At 41.6% G+C, this 20,697-nt stretch overlaps 2 protein-coding genes across 5 annotated transcripts in view; both read right to left on the bottom strand.

Annotated features, from left to right (window-relative positions):
- Positions 1-1,953: 1,953 nt before the first annotated feature.
- atg10 (ATG10 autophagy related 10 homolog (S. cerevisiae)) lies at positions 1,954-6,338 on the bottom strand. 4 transcript variants are annotated; one of them, XM_076744433.1, is made up of 7 exons: positions 6,266-6,338; positions 4,883-5,011; positions 4,647-4,781; positions 4,205-4,385; positions 3,470-3,567; positions 2,975-3,072; positions 1,954-2,614 (listed from the first exon to the last, which is right to left on the bottom strand). In XM_076744433.1, the coding sequence occupies exons 2-7, from the start codon at positions 4,985-4,987 to the stop codon at positions 2,491-2,493; spliced, it is 741 nt and encodes a 246-aa protein (XP_076600548.1). In that variant the 5' UTR covers positions 4,988-5,011; positions 6,266-6,338; the 3' UTR covers positions 1,954-2,490. The 4 variants fall into 4 exon arrangements, with proteins under 4 accessions (XP_076600548.1, XP_076600551.1, XP_076600550.1 ...); XM_076744436.1 differs by having other exon boundaries at positions 4,883-4,989; positions 6,266-6,327; XM_076744435.1 differs by having other exon boundaries at positions 4,883-4,989; positions 6,106-6,305.
- Positions 6,339-11,140: 4,802 nt separating this feature from the next.
- The window catches only part of fam110b (family with sequence similarity 110 member B), a 58,879-nt gene continuing 49,322 nt past the window's right edge, over positions 11,141-20,697 (bottom strand). The window contains exon 5 of the mRNA XM_076744432.1: positions 11,141-17,585. Coding sequence (XP_076600547.1) covers positions 16,682-17,585 — 904 coding nt within the window. The 3' untranslated portion in view covers positions 11,141-16,681. The remainder of the gene's footprint in view (positions 17,586-20,697) is intronic.

The raw sequence follows: 20,697 nt of genomic DNA, 5'->3' as shown, positions 1-20,697 counted from the left end.
TTTGTTTCTTTTTCTTTTTTTGTTCCTGTGTTTATTGTGATGGTTATGCATCAAAATACAATAAGGCAAATTCCTCCTAGTTGAAAACCTGTTTCTAACGCTGATGAAGATAAAAACTGATGACTGTGGAAAGGCATTCCATTGAAGCTAGCAAATGTCTGGCTAAAGCAGTCATCCTGGAACATGATGAAGAGTATCATTTCTGTGCTTTAAGACAGCTCAGATGATATGACTTAATGCCCAGAATCTATGAGGTCCTGTACCGGGTTTTTCTAACTCTCAGTCTCACTGGAAGTTCAGTAGCATGACATCACTGGTTGGCAGAGGTGGCAATTCTTACCTAAGTTGCCCTTCTGTCCGACTTCACTGCCAGACATGCACCATACACACAATGCTGTTTAATTGATGGCGTCACTTAAAAGCTTTAGTCTACTGAAGTTGGCATCTAGTTTAATATCCTAAGTGCCCTGGCCCATCTCACAAACTCCCAGAGGTACCATACCCAGACATTCAGTCAATATAGGCTGACGGACCTCTCTGCTCTCACTCAGTGTCCAAATGCATTGCACTGAGGATACAGGACGTCTATCTGCAAGGTGTGTGTTTGAGTGAACTGGCAATCGCTTTATGATGAGACAGGACTAACCACTGGTCCCAAACCTGGAATACCTGAACTGGCTGCTCTCCAACCCATCAGGTGTGCTACATCGGCTGGGCAGAGCCGTCATAGCCCAGATAACAAACTAATCTGGTCTATTGATTCTCACCTATTATAAAGTGTCAATCACTGCTTCATTTTTAAGCATATAGGCAGGTAATGGACCTCCACACTTTCTGTACAACAGCGGCACATTTGTGATCATGAGCAGAATTACACTCACAGAGCAGAATGAAATACTGCTGTTAGGACATCAATACAATCAGTTTGTCAGATAAGAGCCTATATCAATTAATACTTGCTTTGGAATCACTGTAATTATTTAAAAATGTATAAATTCACATTCACTATACACTATAATTCCATATGCAGGTGCTAATTATGTAATCAAGTATAATCCTGTATTGCACATTAATAATTACCTGGGCCGGTCGTTCATTTAATACTGAAAATAATAAGCTGCTAATAATACACACAGAGAACACTCAGTATTAGCATACTCCAACACTGGTCAGACGTGATAAGAGTTTTGGTGATTCCCTGCACTCCCTGATGTCAGCTCAGGGATAGTTAACGTGCTTCTTAAACAACCAATCAGAACAGTGTGTTTCCCATGTGCCTGCACAGACTGTGTAACTGACTGTATCTGTTTATCTGTTTATCCCTCTCAGCTCTCCATCACATGTGATCTGAGCATCTGGTACAGACCTTCAAGCTGACTCTTTCTTCTCATGGAATTCATTCAGGTTGATAATTAGCTAAAACAAGCATCCATCTATAAATGCTCTTGTTAAAATGTCCAGTCTGGATTCTTCTAGCAAAACCCAAATGATTTTATATTTCTTATTCATACAAATAGAGTTTAAAGGATTCATATTTTACACGAGTTGTCAGGAAATCAGGTCCATTGTTTCATGACACAAAAAACAATAGTTCCACAGCAAACTGACCCAATTCCATATTCAATACTAATTACCTATTAAATACAAGAAATGAACATCATTTACCTTTTTGTGCGAATAGGAGGACGTGAATCAAACTGTGACTTTAGAATGACATTGTGAAACAAAAATGATTTCCCTGTTTTACTACATTAGTTGTTGTTTTCTGAGATGTTCCTGGAGCTGTCAGACCATTTTCTAAAACCTGTTTGGACACACTGGACTTCATGCAATGGAGCTCCTTAGTTGGGACACAGCTTTTACACGTGCGCAGGTTTGTTCTGATCCAATTTGCCGTCTAACCAGAGGCTGTGCTGCGTATACACTGAACATAGACAAACAGATTCTGTAAGAGTTGTAAAAATAATTTACTTTCAGATGTTTTCAGTTTACATGATGCAAATTCAACCGATACAGGATATACACATTTGGCATCATGCTATCCATTCATACTGTCCTTGATATCCATCTTACTAGGGGGGCAGATTACAGGTTACTGCATGTATGGAAAAGATGACAAACAGCGTGCATATACACTGGAACACCACCTGGCCCTAGTTTAGCTTTGTGTCACTTGGTGATAATTTCATTAAGAACATGCACCACATAGTATCATCAGAAGTTTTAACACAGAGGGCCCTCGACAAAACACGGCCTCAAGATCAGGTTACATTTCAGAAGCTACGTAAGGCCCTTATTACTCAGTTTTTATTGTGTTTTATCATATTGCCAAACAGATTTGTAATGAAATTCACACAAAGTAACTGGCACACAGACAATCTGGGTCTTTCTGGGTCTTTGAGGGTCTGCTTTGCCTGGATGATGATCCAGCCTCCATGCAGAGACCCGCCTCAGTGGTCTGACAGAGAGAGAAGCAGAGCAGGTGAAGTCTCAGTCTGGCTTGGTGCTGCTGAATGAGGCTGCAGGATGGAGCTGGGTGGAGTACTTCAGAGGGACTTCCAGACCCACCAGAGGACCCACCACACTGAGCCACGACAACACGTAGTTCACTGGCCTGCCCACACACACACACACACACACACACACACACGCAGTAAATACTAAGAACATGGCAGATATCCAACAACACTGTATGAGGTGAGGAACACTCAACGTCATGTTGAGCACAACATCACATGTTGATGTGATCTCAGACACTGCATGAAACTATTTGCAAATCCAGGTTCAACTTAATGCAAATGCTGCATGTTGCATGCAATTTTTCAATGAAAAGGGCCCAATGAACCGTGTTCGAGTAAAGACATTCAGCAGAATCCAACTAAGTTGTGTAAACAAGTTCATGTGTAAAGCAGCCTGTTATTGTGTTTTTATTGTTTTTTCTTTTTGTAATAAGTGAATCCAACAGTGACCCTACCTGTGTTGGTTCTGAGCCATCTGCAGAACAGGCTTCATAAACTCCTCTGTTCTGCAGGGGTGGAGCATGAAGAAAGGCTGACCCAGCAGGGGATGCTCCTGACACACACACACACACACACACACACACACACACACACACACACACACACACACACACACACACACACACACATGTGATGTTTTCATCACTTGTGGGGACATTACATAGACTTACATTCATTTTCTGGAGACTTACCCTGACCCTAACCATAACCACTATTTGCCTATTCCTAACCCTATACCTAAGCTGACCTAACCTTACCTAACCCGTAACACTATCCTCAGTTTTCACCCTAAAATGTAATGATTTAAATTGTGGGGACCTATATTTTGTCCCCACAAGTAAGTTGAGTCCCCACAATGTGACTATGTAAAAAGGTTTTTACTACGTGAGTAATACATGGGCGCACACACACAGACACACACACACAGCTGATGGCTTTCCTGGTTTTACCTGCATCGTGATTGTATTCAGAGGATTTTTCTGAAGTCGCAGCCTGAAGTTTGGATGAACAGAGCTCCACACCTCCTCTAATGACAGGCTCCTCCCCTCTGACACATGAGGAATAAACACAACAGAAGAAACCAGTGAGAATATTTGACTCATATATGAGTCTAACAAAACTGCTTTCAAAGCTCAGAAATGTGAGGTGTGATGTGTAGATCAGATCCTAATTCACTGTTTGAGCTCCAAACCATCCGAACACTGAGCTGGAACAAATCTGGGGGCATTATTGAATGCTCTGAGTAAATCCTGGAGCGTACTTATAAAGTCACTAACAGCTTTACATCAGTTAAAGGGAGGTCAAAGGGATTAAACGTTAAGTTTATGACTTCGTGTTTTTTGTTTTTTTATACATAAGTAGCTATGATACAGTATAAGCTCATCAGTTCAGTCCAAAATGTTCTGATAAAAAAAATAGACATGGTGAAGTGCTGGTGAGTCACAACTAAACTCGAGGAGCTTGGTGGTTATTGTTCTCATGCATTCAGCACCACAAAAGCAGTGATGATATAATACATGAAGAGGTCAGAGTCAAAATACCCCTCATCATCTACATCTAACGATGACCCTGGAAGTGCTTTGTTCACACAGCAGTGTGTGTGTGTGTGTGTGTGTGTGTGTGTGTGTGTGTGTGTGTGTGTGTGTGTGTGTGTGTGTGCTGAGACTGTCTCACATGTAACTAACCCAGAGTGAAGACTCTGAAGTAGAGCACAGGAGTACTGTAGCTGCAGGAGTACAGGATGTGATACTCGTACTGAAGCACCTGGCTGCTGCCTCCAGACACCGTACAGACCCCATCATCTTCATCTTCATCATCTATGTCACCTCTGATGCAGTCAGCATCAACTTGGGCAACAACAGCAGACTGTGGAGGAAGAAGAGACAGAAGTGAATGATCAATAGATCACAATGTTTCCTGTTGCTGCTTCAAAATGAAAACCTGGAATGATCCTTCATTTCACAATTATTAAAGACAAAAATGTGCGTGCAGATCATTACCTTAATATTTTAATTGAAGGTTCATTTTAGTACTGACTAATTTCTGACATTCAGTGATATTTAGTTAAGGCACAGATGGATGAAACAGCACATCATAGATGTTTTCCCACACAATTCTGTTGTTCACCTGTTCCTTTGGCCAGGAGAGACAGGAAGTGTGTGGCTCTGACTCTGAACTCAATCCTCCTTGATCCCACGCTGCGCTCGAGTCAATAACGACTGACCTGAGAGCAGTCTTCCTCAGGTAGCCCTCCTCTGAACCCTGAACCAAGGTCAGAAACTACCGTTAACCACATTCATGGATCAGAGCAGGCGTCCAGGCCGTGTCTACACTAATGACAGTGACAGTATGGACCTCCTCACCTGGACCACTTCCCAGCTCCAGCCGTCTTTCAGCTGCTCTGACTGTTGCAGGAGGAGCTGACAGCAGTGACTGAAGTTCTGCTCATCCAGCACACACGAGCTCATCTCTGCAGGGGAACATGGTGGACGCTAAAAGAGGGTGGTTAAAGTGTGGAGGTCTGATTGATTACATCCTTACAGAATAATTTGTGCCAGATGTGCAGAGTTTAAAACAGACACACAAACCGCTTTACTGAGCTGAGCACACTGTACAGTTAGAAAACAAAATGTCACAACAGCAGGGTAACTAATAACATACATACTGTTACCTTTAGGTATGTGCATATGTGTGTGTGTGTGTCTATACTGTATACACACACACAGAGAGAGGGGCACATTTACATACACATATATATAAACTGTTGCATTTAAGTGCAGGCAGCTCATTCACATTGTTTCTGGTTGGAGCGTAGCTACTTTTAATCCCTTTATACAGCACTCTGTTGGATAGCTTCATATATAACAATGTTCTCTATGGAAACTCTGTTTCTGAAATGTAACCAGTGACTCCAGCTGTCAGATACCTGTAGTGTAATAAACAACACAATACTTCCCTCTGAAATGTTCTGAAGTAGAAGCAAAAAACTGAAACACTGCCCGTGTCAGAGGATACAGTCCAGCACTGGAGCAATGAACATTGACGCCTTGTACCACTGCTGCTTGACAAGCTGCGGCCTCCTGTGTACCTCCACACTGCACACTGACAGCAGTTTGCTGCAGTAAAATGTTCATTGTGCAGTGTTTTTGTACAAATTGCGTACAGATTAAACCAATGCAGACGTGACAATGAGCAGAATCTGTAACGATTCAGCAGCTATTCATTTTCTGAGGGGTTCCATTTCTCCAGTCAGGCTACAAGTTTTCATTTCCAACATTTAGAACCAAATCGGTTCTATTCTTTGAGTATAACCAATCAGTCACACTGTATATATGTGCATACATAGAAGTGTCTGTCTCTTGCTGCAGCAGTGATCAGGCGTCAGGTGTTGCCCCTTTAAGTTGTCACTTCATTATTTGTAACGACACATCACGTCAAACCTGGAAACAACAACGTTCCATCTCACAGTTAACGAGCCATGTTTGGTCGTTTCAAAAAAGTGAAAACACAAAAGCAGAGTTCAAATATTTCTCAAACATTCCACCGTGATATGAAAACAGTGTTTGTTTCGAGGTGATATTCTTACTGGATTACTGGATGGATCTGAAGCTCGGCAGCTTGACGTCACCTTACGGTTGACGAGTGGATTCAGTATTAAAACAAAACCATCCAGACACACAGAACACAAGGAGGACACATCAGACTGGATCCGACCGCACTTCTCTGTTCAACAGCATATTACTTACATTTAGAGGACTGGGACGGTTCTGCACAACGCTCCGCCACGGCTTCTCTTCCGGGTCGTCATATCACGTGACTACTGCCGTTTAAATGTATTATATTTTTCAACCAACAAAATCATACTGATTGACTTTAAAATAAAAAAAGATTATCAAATGCTAAAAAACATTCTTCTCGTTACATGGATTTCATTGAAATGTCGGTTGTGTCGTTGTTGCTCTTAACGTGTTGTTTGTCTTTTTAAACGCTAGATGTCACATTCCAGCTGCAGCTGAAGCAGAGCTGAAGGCAGTGAGGAGGACAGTCCAGCACCACACACACGAGGTGTTTGACTGATATCATGACTCTCAGTGTTACGAACAGTTTCAATGAGAATGTACAGGATGACAGAAATTGACATACTGCTAAAAATCAAGGGCAACAAAGCTGAACAACTCTTAATGTACATACGAGAATATAAACAATACATAAAGGTGAATAAAAGCACCAGTGATCAACAACATACAATGTCTACAAGTGTTTCTGTAAACTGGGAAAACAGACTCAACAACTTCAAATTGTGCATTCGTGTCTAAGACATGTAATTAAAAAGAATAAATAAGACAGGAATGAGACAGAAATATGAAACATCATCAATAAACATCTACAGAGAACCAATGCACAGAAATAAAAATATAATTGATACACGTGAAGCCGGTGGATATGTATACATGGCTATGTAAAATATGAACTATATATAAAGTATATATTTTTTGAGACCCACTAGAACTCAGGGTGACATTTAGTTAAGGCACAGATGGAAAATAAAGCAGGTTATATATCAATGTGAGCGCTTTCAGTCATTCACCTGTTCCTTTGGCCAGGAGTGATAGGAAGTGTGTGCCTCTGACTTCGAACCGGATCCTTCCTGACCACACGATGGGACTTCCTCCAGTAGTCAATTGTCATCTCCATAGTTTTGAGTGTGTTCAGCTCCAGATTCCTCTGCCTGCACCAGAGGGCCAGATGTTCCACCTCCCATCGGTGTGCAGATTCATCACCTTTCCAGATGAGACATATGACCATTGTCTTGTCTGCAAACCTCAGGAATTTAACAAATAGGTGTCCTGAGGAGCAGCTGTTCATGTAGAGGGAGAAGAGCAGAGGGGAGAGCACACCTCCCTGTGGGGTCCCGGTGCTGAGCATTCAGGTGTTGGATGTCATTTTACCCAGCCTTCCCTGCTGCCTCCTGTCTGTCTGGAAATTTGTGATTCAACTGGGTGAGTTTTCAGTAGAGGTAGTAGAAGACTTGTGATAGTGTTGAACAGTCTACAAACCTTGCATATGTCCCTGGGGAGTCGAGCTGTTGCAGAATGTAGTCCAGCCCCATGTTGACCACATTATCCACCGACCTGTTTAACTGGTAGGCAAACTTCAGGGGGTCCAGCAGGGGGCCCAGCTCCAACCCAGGAGTCTGACGTCTCTCCAACCCCTAGGTTGGAGCTGTTACCTGTTCCTGTGCTGCAAAAAACTGAACTGAAAAATTAACATGTGCAAAAGTATGTGAACCCTTTTATTAGTAGCTTGTGGCTCCTCCCTCTGCAGCCATTACTTCAACCAAATGTCTTTTGTAACCACTAACCAGTCTCTCACGTCTGCTTATGGGGATTTTTGCCCACTCCTCCTTGCAGAACTCAGCTAGTTGGGGGAGGCTGGAGGGACATCTGGTACGTACCAACTTCTTCAGGTCTCACGACAACATTTCAATTGGATTAAGGTCCGGACTTTGACTGGGACAATCCAGAGTACAAATCCTCTTTCTTTGAAGCCATTCTTTGTAATTTTGCTGGAATGCTTTGGGTCATTGTCTTGTTGCATAAACCATTTTCATCCCAGCTTTAACTCCCTGACTGATGGCAGGAGAGTCTGGTCAAGAATTTGTTGATATGTCTGAGAATTCTTGGTTCCTTGGATAATATAGAGTCGTCCAGGTCCAGAAGCAGAAAAGCAGCCCCAGACCTTCACATTTCCACCACCATGCTTCACTGTTGGGAGGAGGTTCTTTTCTTCATATGCAGTGTTGGCTTTTCTCCAAACATGGTGGTTTTGATTGTGACCAAATAATTCTATTTCGGACTCGTCTGTCCTGAGAATGGACTTCCAGCAGGCCTCTGGTTTGTCCAAATGCTGTCTGGCAAAGTTGAAACGGGCAGCGTTGTTCTTTTTTGAGAGCAGAGGCTTCCTTCTAGCAACCCTCCCATTAATGTCATGGCTATTCAATTTTCGTCTGATTGTAGAGACATGCACATTTGTCCCAGATGCTACCAGAGAGGTCTGCAACTCTCTAGAAGTAATGTGTGGGTTGGCCTTTACCTGATTTATCATTTTTCTGGTGCTACTGGGTGATAGTTTTAATGGCCGTCCTCTTCTAGGCAGAGTTGCTGTCACGTTGAAGGTCCTCCATTTGTAAATTAGTTGTCTTACAGTGAATGGATGGAGCTGGAATCACTTGGAGATGGTCTTATAGCCCTCCCCAGACTGATGGGCTGTCACTACACTCTTCTTCATGTCATGCTCTCGGCATTGTTGATTTGTATGGGGCCACAGTGGTTTGGTTGGTTTCCTCTCTCTTTTAATTAGTGCAGGCCAAACCCTTTCCCAAGGATGTCTCAATTCATTGCTCTGCTAAAATGATTAATTAAACACCCAAATGTGTTTCACCTGAGTTTGTTACCTGCTTGACTTAACCAATGCAGCTGGGGGTTCACTTACTTTTGTGTCATGAAGTTTTTGGGCTAATTAAACAAGTCCCACTAAACAAGTACATGCAATTGCTAAAAATATATCTGACATTTCATACATAAAAACTGGTGATGATAAAATAAGAAAATCATGATAAAACAACAGAAGCATCTAAACTGCTCAAGGGGTTCACATACTTTCAAGTAGCACTGTATAAAGGTGCATCTCAAAAAATTAGAATATCATGGAAAAGTTCAATATTTTTTGTCAGTTCTTTCAGAAAGTGAAAACTGTATATATTGTAGACTCAGTACATGTAAACTAAAATGTAAAACTGAAACATGTTGATTTTAATTTTGATAATTACGGCCTACAGCTCAAAAAATAAAAAGATTCAAGATTGAGTAAATCACTTTTCTGTGGTATAAATATGCTCAATCTCTGTCAGGTTCAGTACACACGACTGCAATCATTGGGAAGACTACTGACTTCACAGTTGTCCAGAAGACACTCACTGACACCCTCCACAAGGAGAGGAAGCCATAGAAGATCACTGCTGAAAGGGATGCTGTTCAGAGAGTGCTGTATCAAAGCAAATTCATGGAAAGTTGACTGGAAGGGCGAAGTGTGGTAGGAAAATGTGCACAAGCAACAGGGATGGCCGCAGTCTTGAGAAGATTGTCAAGCAAAGCTGATTGAAGAATGTGGGGGAGCTCCACAAGGAGTGGACTGAGGCTGGAGTCAGTGCATCAAGAGCCACCACACACAGATGTGTCCTTGAAATGGGTTACAAGTGTCGCATTCCTTGTGTCAAGCCACTCCTGAACCAGAGACGTCAGAAGCATTTTACCTGGACTAAGGAGAAGAACCGCACCATTGCTTAGTGGTCCGAGGTCCTCTTTTCAGAAGAAAGTAAATTTTCTATTTCATTTGGAAATTAAGGTCCCAGAATCTGGAGGAAGAGTGGAGAGGCAAAGAATCCAAGTTGCCTGAAGTCCAGTGTGAAGTGTCCTCATCAGTGATGATTGTTTAACCATTTAGTCTATGACTGACACAATAATAAGGCCTCAACTATATTTATGTGAACAAGCTCTCCAGATCTCAGTTACTGCAGAATGTGTCTCAGAGAAGGTCGTCTTTGCTGGGAAGAAAAATATTGAGGATAGATTCATCATATCAAGAATAAGAGGGGACATCGTTGTCCCAAGGAGGAACACATCTTTAGGCCAGACAGTCTATATAGTAAAAGTTGGAGCACCCTTCAATTAAATATACAATATGAGTACTCTTAATGTTCCTCTGCATATAATCATGGAACTTGCTTAAAAACAACCACACCTGCCATCACACCAAGTCATTACATTCTTGCTATGTCTGCCTGTACGTCTGACTGTGTCCCTTCTTGTTTTACCTCTATCTTCTGTTAGGTGATGTCATTTTATGTTGTCATGATTTGGCTGCCTGTGCTGATCATCTGCTAAACATTGTCTTGGATCAGTTGTCTGTATTGTATGTCCAAGTTTGCATGATGCCGTCTTACCGTCTCAGGTGATTCATATTTTGCTTTCTCCTGTTGTAGTTTTACGTGTTGTGTTTTCTTGTTATTTTAATGGTCAATTTAACATCTTGACAAGGAATAGGAGTAGCACATTAACAGAGATGTTGATCAGTGTGCATTGCCCCTGAAAATAAATTCATAAATAAAAAGCAATTGAGAAAAACTGTGAGAGAAATGGAGACTTAGATCAAAGATGGTGCCCCACTCTTTTCACTGAAGGCTGCAAAATAGGCACATAAATGGAAATAAGTTGTCAATATCAATACCTCTAAGGCTCATTCAGAAAAGTACTTTGATAGGTGTTACAAGTTCAGAAATTTCAAACCATCTCCATGGAGACACTTAAGGTCTCAAGTCCCATCTCATAGTGCATTTCATCCAATCACAGCCCTTAACATGGTGACAATGAAACCAGTCGCAGAGGGCTCAGTATGTCAATCTGGAGGGTACACATGTGGATACAGCTTGAGTCAAGAGAACCTTTGGAAATAAAGGGAAATTTAGCGTGTCATCATCATGTAATTGCCACTTGGGGTCAGAGTGGTCAACGTTCAGCAGAAGTTACAGTCTTACTTGAATTAACACTTGAATAAACATCAGCGAAAAGAGATGGCAAAAGAAGCCATTTATTGAAATAATCAAAAGAAACTAAACATGAACACGTGTTTTTCAATCAAGCAAAATATAACAGTTTCCACGTCAAAAAACAGTCAACACTAAGTCTCTGAAATGATCCTGCCCTGTTTGATCAGGCAGTTCTGTAGCAAGGGCAGGGAACAAAACAGCAGTTTTTTGTTCAGAATCTTTTGGAACACATAAACCTTCAGAAAGAGAAAAACTGAAATCCAGCACATTGCTTTTAAAATCAAATATATATACATTTTTTCTTACAGCATTTACACAGAAGAAAAAAGAAAACGAAGCGATTACCACAGAACTCTATCTGTCAATCCAACAATTAAAAAAATAAAAAATAAAAAAACCACACACACACACACACACACCATGTAGACAGAGGTCAAACTGAAGTATGGTGACGCTGCCAGAACAGTACAATATTGTCTTTGTTAATGCTGACGGTAATAAGCAACAGTTTTCCTGGGTTCAAGGGGAGGTCACTGGGAAGACACATGGAAATGACAGATCAGGGTCCTGGATAGGAACATGCTAGCACAGCCCTGAGGTCAGAGCAAGGAGATGAGGGAAGGGTGTTTGTCCCAGCTGGGTTCACTTGCACTTCAGTAAAGTTAAGGAAGAAGGGATGCATCAAAAGTTTAAGCTTCCCACAACTCCCATAATTTTGCTGATTTAAGGCCTGATTTAAGCCATGCTGACACCTTCTCAGGAGTATAATTATAACTGAATGTGAATTTCACAACTATTTCAATTGGATGTTTACAGTGTTTTTAATGGACAGGTGTGGATTGTTTTTTCAAGCTGGCTTAATACAGTGGTCAATATAATTATTTCCTCCTGTCAGTATGAAATGATAACCTTAGTGGTGTGACTACACTGTAAGGGACAAAGTCCACAGTCTCGTGGATTCTAAAGTTCAGCTAAAGTTAACATTAAGGCTCAACTAGTAGGATAAAGTAAGTATGTTTCAAGGTGACTTTCACTTTAGTAGCTTTTCAGTATGTTTGCTTGTTAAACAAACCTCTCCCCTTCTAGGACAATGATTAATACGATGATGTTGCTCACGCAGACTAATGAAGCTATATATTAACCCCTGCTGAACTTTAGGATGTATTCTGACGTGGCCTTAACTCTACTAACTTATCGTTCAAGGACTTTTGATCACTTTTGGTTTCAATCGTGAGTTCTGACTGACTCAAGTGTAAGTGGGCAGCAAACCTGTATCTGCAGGCTCTGGCAAGATTTCTACCTTCACAGTAGATTCTCACCATATGCCTCCCTAACTATATACTGTCAAAATTAAAGAGACCACAGTTGCCTAAGATGTTGATGCTTCCATACCCCAAATATCAGCAAAGCTGTGTTCCGCCTTATGCAGTATCTTGTGCTGAGAAGTGAAGTAAGCCCAGCCGGGTTGTTGCTGTTGTGCGGTTGTTGCACATTAAAGCTGACCTGCACCACAGATTGAAGGTGAGGTGAAGGGAGGTGGTGGGGCAGACAGACACAGTGACAGTTTGTAGACATTGACTGAGATGCTGCAATCACACCGATAAGCTTTCAGGGATCGAGACATGCCAGTGACCTGCAGACATGTAGACAGATGGGAAGGATAGGGGGAGAGGTGAACTTGGTGATGCATCCTCCTTCACTATCAGGGCACACACAAGGGTAAAGCAACAGGTTTCTTCCTGTGGTTGGCTTTGAGGACAGACAGGGAGTAGAGAGTGAGGAAGCAGAGATGAGGGCATCGACAAGGTGTTCATCACAAATGCAGCCTAAATCTTCTGTGTGTGTGGTTGTAGGATGCGATTTACAGTATAAGCAACTATCAAAAACCTAAATCTTAAATGGCATTTGGAGAGAAGGCTGACACAAAATGACCACAGTCCCCCTTCCATTTTCCTATGCTATACTGCTCTGTAATGTTTCCTGTGACAGTGAAAAGACAGCTTCATTTGTATTGCTTTCAGTGTAGGTTTATAGTGCCTGGTGGTCTACACACTCACAGATTTTTACAAACATTCTTTTGAAGGGAGAGTTTTGGTGTCCTGCAATATTACTGCTGAATGCTTGAGGTGTTGTTCATTTTATGCCAGATTGCCAATGATTAGCTCTGTTGAAGGCAACCTTGATACTGTCAAACTCATGAATCATGTGACTCTCAGGATTTTCTGGTTCTTTAATTTTGAATTGTCCCAGAGATTTGCATGTGGAAGTGGATTTCATTGTGTAATGTAATGTAATATGTGTGAATATATGTATAATGTTTGGTGGTCTTTAAGTTGTGGTCCATTCAGTGTTCTCACTTATTATGAATGAAGAGATGTAATCATGAAGTTATATGGACTGACTGGTAACTCATTCATTGGACAATTATGGTGATGTCATTCGCTCTCATCAGAGCAACATGGACCCACAGAGGAAAATAAAATTTGGATCAACAGCAGATCATGCTGTGCTTTACAGAATTTGATTTGTGTATTTAATCAATAATGAGCAATATTTGTCAAGATTACAACTGGACCTCATATGTCATGGACAGGCAGAAAAGAAGGGTGGGCCAGGATTTCTGATGGATCAGGGAAAATACATGATTAAAATTCATGAGCCTACACTCAAAATGACTTGGGATGAAATACTCTTTCTGTGAATTTGGACAGTCTGGTCACTTCCCATCAACTGGACCCATAAAGTAAAGGCACAACGCGATTTGACAACCTAACAGCTAACTGCCTGAAAATGGCATGATGTGATCACCCAGATCATTTATGTGTAAAAACTCAAACCCTGTTGAACTGCTGTATTTTTGAAGAGAATAACAACACAATCAAGGAAACTTCTTACATACAACCTTATGTACATAATACAGACACCAGCATGCTGAGAGTACAGTGACCAGACAAGAGTGTCATTTAGTTTGGCAAATTAATGTTAATTAGTTACTGCTGACCCAACTTGTCAGTAAAATAGAAAAGAAAAAACAAAAGTAAACATATGAAATGTGGTGTGTAATAGGAAGCACTAATGTTAAACAAGACTGCCTAGCTAGCTCCCACTTTGCTAGTGGAATACAAAGTGAACAGCATGATGGGTCTTCCCAGATGTGGCATGAGTAAAGTGACAGACATCTCAAATCACTTGACAGATAGTCAATGCTATATGGCCCTGTTAAAAATGCATATGGATTGTATAAACCTAAGAGCAGTTTATCTTTTGTATTCATGCTAAAACCACATATTATCATAAAATCCTGTGGGTCTGGTTTGAGTTTGTACCACAAACAAATAAACAGTAGTTTGGTTGGAAGCTGACTGAGACCACCAGAGCAATTTTGATGTAGGTCTGGGTTTGAATGACAACATTCTCAAAGGCCTAATGAAGAATTAATTAAACAGGCAAACGCAACTGAGAACCACAAAGGTTTGGAGGAAAGACACCCTCAGACAGTGCTATTACTGATCCATTAAGCCTTGCAGAATGTTTAGTACATTTAGCCACTTTGCTAGATTTCACTATTTTAATGCCCCAGAAAAATCACTCAAATTACAAGTAGTCATGATTTAAATGATAAATGTCAGGAACAGCCTCTGAATAACCATATCCTATCACAGGACACTAAAACTCTGCAATGAAATGTTTTGTTAGTTACCATGAACAGAACAGCTTTGTTGATCAGCATAATGATATGATAGTGTAGCCTTAATGCTGTATGGATAAGTATGGTCAAGAGATTATATCTTATATTGTGTGTGTCTGTCCAACTCACTGTGTCAAAGTCCAGTGCCCTTTGTCACTCAGTCATCATACCTTCCATGGCCTTCATTTAGCGATTATAGTACTTAGCTTAACAAGAGCTATGCTCAGTGAAAGTTAGCTTACCACCATCTGTGTTTCATGAGTTTCTCAACATGTATTAGTTAACACTTTGATACATTAATAACCTCATATTTGTGACCCATTAGTTAGTGCTGTATTGATCAGTCAGTTCTTTAACAGTCACCTATAGCAAATATCAAGAAATTGCACTGAGCTGAATTCATCATGGTTGCACAGTGTACCAGCATCACTGACTTTCCAACATGATTTCGAATTTTTGACAGATAGAGTTCAGTATCTGTTTTGCAAAGATGTCAGGACCTTTTTCAAAGTTTGTTTTAACTGAGACATCAACCCTGTCCCACAGGCCTTTCTCAAAGTGTAAATTTTGACTTGTCATCACAGGAAAAGCACAGATGGAACTAATAATGTCCATGGTGCCCATTAGGTAGCATGAACACTGCCAAAAGCCTGAAGCCAACGTACGTAAACACTGTATGTCAAATTAAACAATTTCATTTCGGTGATGGGACTAGGGGTTTTGGTTTTCTTTGCCCTGACTAATTAGCCCATTTCATTTTAAATCGTGCGAAATAAATGAATATTTCTGACATTAGATCTGTAATGAATTCAAAATTTAGATTCACACTGTGAAACAGGCCATGTCTTGTGTTCCAGCTGGGGGAATTCATTGCACAGTCACTCTCATCTATTAGAAATCTAGGCTATTGTTGCTCTTGTTGCTACACAAAACACGTCCTTCTGACAGGACAGCTGCTTCTGAGGACAGACATGGCAGAACAGAGGTTGGAGTCTTGAGGACTGAACAGACAGAACGCTTCAATAGCACTTACGTCCTGCTCATGTCTCACTGTGAATGTGGTTTCCCAGTTGGAGTCATTATTTCTGTTAAGTCTACTTACAACATGTTGATATTTTGTTTTTTTACAAATGTACCAAAGCAGCTAGCAAGCTATTAAGAAGGTAATGTCCCCTTTTATAGTCCCACTTACAATGCTTGATTAGTCAACTCCATCCAACTGGCGAAACACCTGTGAATGAGCACATTAGGGGTGATGATTCAGAGGTGTGACACTAGGCTACACTTAAATGGAATGTTAGCCAAACCGATGTGTGGAAAGCCAAAATGTTCCATGTGAGAAAGGCCTATAACCCTTTCCAGTGAGGCCGTCACTTTATTGGTCCATGGACAATCGTAGTGCATTTTGCTCTTGTTGCTCAAGCAAATTAACAGACTTTGTCTGTCTAAATTTATACAGTGTCCATAGAGAAACATTTAATTAACTAGTTAGTTTTCACACATGTCCCGTGTTTGTTTGTCTCTCCAGACTGAACATTTTATTCATGATACTGTTAAAGTTCTATTCCTTTATGTTCTTAAATGTTGTCTTCATGTTACTCTAAACCTGGGAGGATCACAGTCCTTTTCCTCGCTTCTTCAGTAATTTCTTAACAAAATTTTGCTTGTTTTCTTACCTAGTTTGTATTCAACCTTTTCAGGCTTTCTCTTCCATCCATCCATTCATCCATCTATGTATTCTGACAAATTTTCAGTTCAGCCCCAAGATCACAGTCTCTAAACCTGTGGGAAATTGTAGCCCACGTATCAATTCTGAAACATGGGGCAGTTTGTTGATAGTGTAGAGCACAATCCACTGTAGTGCCTGTCCTAAACATGTGAGACTTTTTGCGTCTCTCTTGCTTGTTTGATGCTATACAGCCACTTAATGACTCTTGCATTTCGCTCCACAGCTGAAATGCCATATGGAACACGCTCCCCAGCCTCTTCTTCCTCGTCCTCATCCCCATCTGACAGTCCATCATTGGAGGATCGCCGCGACCGGTCACAGTCAGAGGAGATCATAGAGGCTGATCGGAAGTTCAGGCTGACGATATCTGAGTTGGCCCGAGCAAAGTTCTCTGGACCGACTGACTCCAGCTCCTCGGGGTCAAGGCCGCAGTAGTTAAAAAAGCGTTCCACATCAGCTCCAGCTCGGGCATACCGGTCTGACAGATCTGATTTAGATCTGTGTAGTGAGGATCGACGAGCCACGGATGAACCAAGCCCAAGCTCCAGGTTGGGATCGGTTGAAGTATTGGAAGGGTCTCCAAAATCACAAGGTAGTGACTGAGGGGTGGTGTTGTCACAGAGTGAGGGGGATGGTGTTGGACGAGGGGGAGGCAGTGATAAGGAAAGTGCAGGAGGAGGGAGGGAGGCTGGGTTTGGTTTTGGAGGGAGAGGTGGGGCTGAGGAGCTGCTGGATCGGGCAGTGCGGAGTGGTTTGCCATTGCACAGTCGGAGGAGGTCAGAGGAGGAGTGGGATGTGAGCAGAGGCGGTAGTGGGGAGCGAGATCGATCGATAACTCCTCCCTCACATCCTCTTTCGTCCAGGACTCGTCTGCTAAGGTTGAGGTTTCCTCCCTGTTGAGGACTGCGACGTCCCCCACTGTTGATTGGAGGGACCTTCAGCGAATGGGAGAAGGATCGGAGGGAATGTGAGGTGCTTGGACTGGGAGCAGATTCTGCTGGTTGCTCATTCAGTGTCATTGTAGATCGGTAGGTTAATGGCATCCTAGGAACAGAAAACAGAAAGATAAATACATTCAATGCAGTACAATAAGGCAGGACGACAAAATCATGTCTGGTGTAATGGTTTATTCAGAGAATGTGGACAAGAACATGGGCTGAATTTGAAATCCGTACTTCCCAGCACTTGCATACTTGCGGACATAAAGAGCAACTTGACAACCTTTTAACTTGATATGCCGCCTTCACAAATTCAAAAAATGCAATTCAAGTGAGACTCCCAACCCGGCGCCCATGCCACTGCCCTCACAGCTCTGCTGAAAGTGTTTCAGTCCTAAACTTTTCATAGGAGCTCCACACGTGTGTGCACCTGTGAAGTTTATTATGCATAAACAGTGGAGGGAGTGGGGGCGGGTTGGATCGGCAGTTGTGTCAGGGTATTCATGGACCCCCGTGGCCCCTCTTTGGTGGGGCCCTCGAACATACTAAATTACTGAACTTATATGTATCACGTTAACCTCTGTGATGACTGGAACTGCTTCTCTTTGGCGAGATGTCTGATGTCAGATGGTAGAGTGGATGATGATGCTACTCTCAAATGGTTTTCCATTTCTTGAGCGAAACTGAGTCTTTGCAAGAGACTGGCTTGAAAAGAACTGCTCACAATAGATCTTTGCCTTGCAGCTCAATGATTGTGTGCTGTAGGTTGTCAGGCACATCAGCCATCAGGTTCCTCTTTACGCAGCTAAGCGTTAATTGCTTTTGTCTACTTTTGTTGCAGTGTTGGTGTTGTTCCTACAACATAATATTACTCTCGGATCATCATTGCAACTAATCAAAAATTGACAAAGTCCTCATCGGGAGCAGGTTATGGTGGGTGACTGGATCAAACACAAGACCCTCACCTGGGAAACTGAGGTTTGTGTTCCGTGTAGAACTTCTGGTAATATTGTTGACTTGTTATTTTTTAGATTTAGTTCACTTATTATTTTCAGTTATTTTTTTTTTCTATTTTCAGTTTCACATTGCAGTCTGGTTAGGTTTGGGCAACAAAACTACCTGGGAAGGTTTTAGAAAAGATTATGGTTTAGTTTAAGTGGACCCTTAGACAATGCTAACCACGTGCTAGAAAGAGAACTGAAGAAGCCTCTTGGATGAGAGGTGAAACAAGTTAAGCAAGCAAGTCCACTTGCCTTTTTTAAGCACTTAGAAGTACCATGACTTGGTTGACTAAGGACTTTCATAGATTCCAATATGAAAGGCTAGCTTCTTCAATGTGCATAATCTTCCAGTCTTTTTCCCCCCATGTCATAAAGCTTTGACATCAAACCAGCATGATTGTTCAGTTGCAGTTATCCCGGAGTAACATAACGATGATGATGAAAGAACAACAACAACACTGCTATATCAGATCATGCTGCTATCCACCAATATGTGCGCGTTGTGTTCATGGACCACTTGTCTACTATTTTATGTTATATTCTGTGTTGAAAAAAAGGAACCATTTTTTGGATTCATCAAGTGCCTTGCAGGCCAGATCAAACAGTCTCACAGGCTGCCTGTGGCCAAGAGACTGGAGGTTACCCACCTCTGGCCTATATCACTGATCACTGATCACTGTGATCACTGTTTACATCCCTCTGAAGGCTGACAGGAAAGCAGCACGTGACATCATCCACTCCACTGTAGCGGAGCTACAAATGCAGCAACCAAATGCATTTCTAGTTATTACTGGAGACTTTAATCACAATACTTTGGACAAAACTCTGCCAATTTTCAACCAGTTTTTCAAGTGTCCCACCACAGACAAAGCCACACTAGACCTACTGTATGCTAATGCAAAGGATGCGTTCTGTCTGAGACCATGGAAAGCAGTACAGGAGCACCACAGGGGACAGTTCTGTCTCCTTTTCTCTTCACCTTGTACACTCAGACTTTCAGTACAACTCTTCATCATGCCACCTGCAGAAGTTTTCGGACAACTCAACAGTGGTGGGGTGTATGGACGAGAAGAGGAATACAGAGAAATGGCGGATGATTTTGTTGTTGGTAGATGTTATTGATTTCAGAAGGAACAGGATGACCACACAACCACTGTGTATTTTGGGGAAGAGTGTCGCAGTGGTCAAGGATTACAAATACCTCGGAGTGCACCTCGACAACAGACTGAACTGGAAAATAAACATCAATGCTGTTTACAAGACGGGGATGAGCAGACTCTATTTCCTGAGGAGGCTCAGATCATTCAACATGTGCATCAAGATGTTGGAGATCTACCAGTCTGTTGTTGCCAGTGCACTCTTCTTTGCTGCAGTGTGCTGGGGGAGCAGCATTGGAGCCAGCGACACCAACAGACTGAACAAACTGATCAGGAAGACTGGCTACGTTATTGGCTGCAAACTAGACACTGTTAAGGAGGTGGTGGAGAGGAGGACACTGGACAGACTCTTATCCATCATGGATAACCATCAACATCCTCTTCACCACCTCGTGGATAGACAGCGGAGCTCCTTCCCCGATAGACTGCTCCAGCTCTGTTGTCACAAGGACCGCTTCAGGAAATCATTCCTGCCACGAGCCATCACTCTGTACAATAGCAACTTAAACAGTTAATCCACCAACCTAACAAACCCCAATATTTTACATATTATCTGCACTACTGCAATTGCACATACGGTCTACAGTTCACATTTATTTATCTGTTTAAGGTTTATTTAACATCTGAAACGGCACAATTTTTTTATGTAAATACTTGTTTATACCATTAGTTGTACTGTATTTTTATTATATTATTATAATATTAGATAATTTGTATTATATATTACAATACATATTATATAACTATACATTTAGTTAAATTCCCTGCTGTTATTCCTGTCTATAGTTTTTTGTCACTTTTTTGTTACTTTTTAAAAAAACTGTTGTATACATTCTATGGTCATCTGTATGTTTAATTGCTACTGCAACAAAATAATTTCCCAAATTGGGATCGATAAAGAAGCAGTCTAAAATCCAAAGTCTAAAGTCTAAAGTCATATAATACAGCCAGGGTCATCCAGATTTCATACAACCAATTTACATACCCGTTTTAATGTTAATGTCAGCCAAAATACAACTCACAATTCACTCACACGACCTGAAGCATCTTTTTTACTGGC

Source organism: Chaetodon auriga, chromosome 12 (assembly GCF_051107435.1).
Source record: "Chaetodon auriga isolate fChaAug3 chromosome 12, fChaAug3.hap1, whole genome shotgun sequence".
Taxonomy (NCBI): domain Eukaryota; kingdom Metazoa; phylum Chordata; class Actinopteri; order Chaetodontiformes; family Chaetodontidae; genus Chaetodon; species Chaetodon auriga.
Note: the sequence above shows the minus strand (reverse complement) of the source record. Positions and strands in the feature narration are given on the sequence as shown.

Excerpts from the sequence above, each read along its gene's own strand:
- atg10 (XM_076744433.1), bottom strand. The coding sequence starts at position 4,987 with ATGAGCTCGTGTGTGCTGGATGAGCAGAACTTCAGTCACTGCTGTCAG. Across the intron at positions 4,782-4,882 it reads GGAGCTGGGAAGTGGTCCAG|GGTTCAGAGGAGGGCTACCT; the intron begins GTGAGGAGGTCC and ends ACCTTGGTTCAG. Across the intron at positions 2,615-2,974 it reads ATGGCTCAGAACCAACACAG|GCCAGTGAACTACGTGTTGT; the intron begins GTAGGGTCACTG and ends GTGTGTGGGCAG.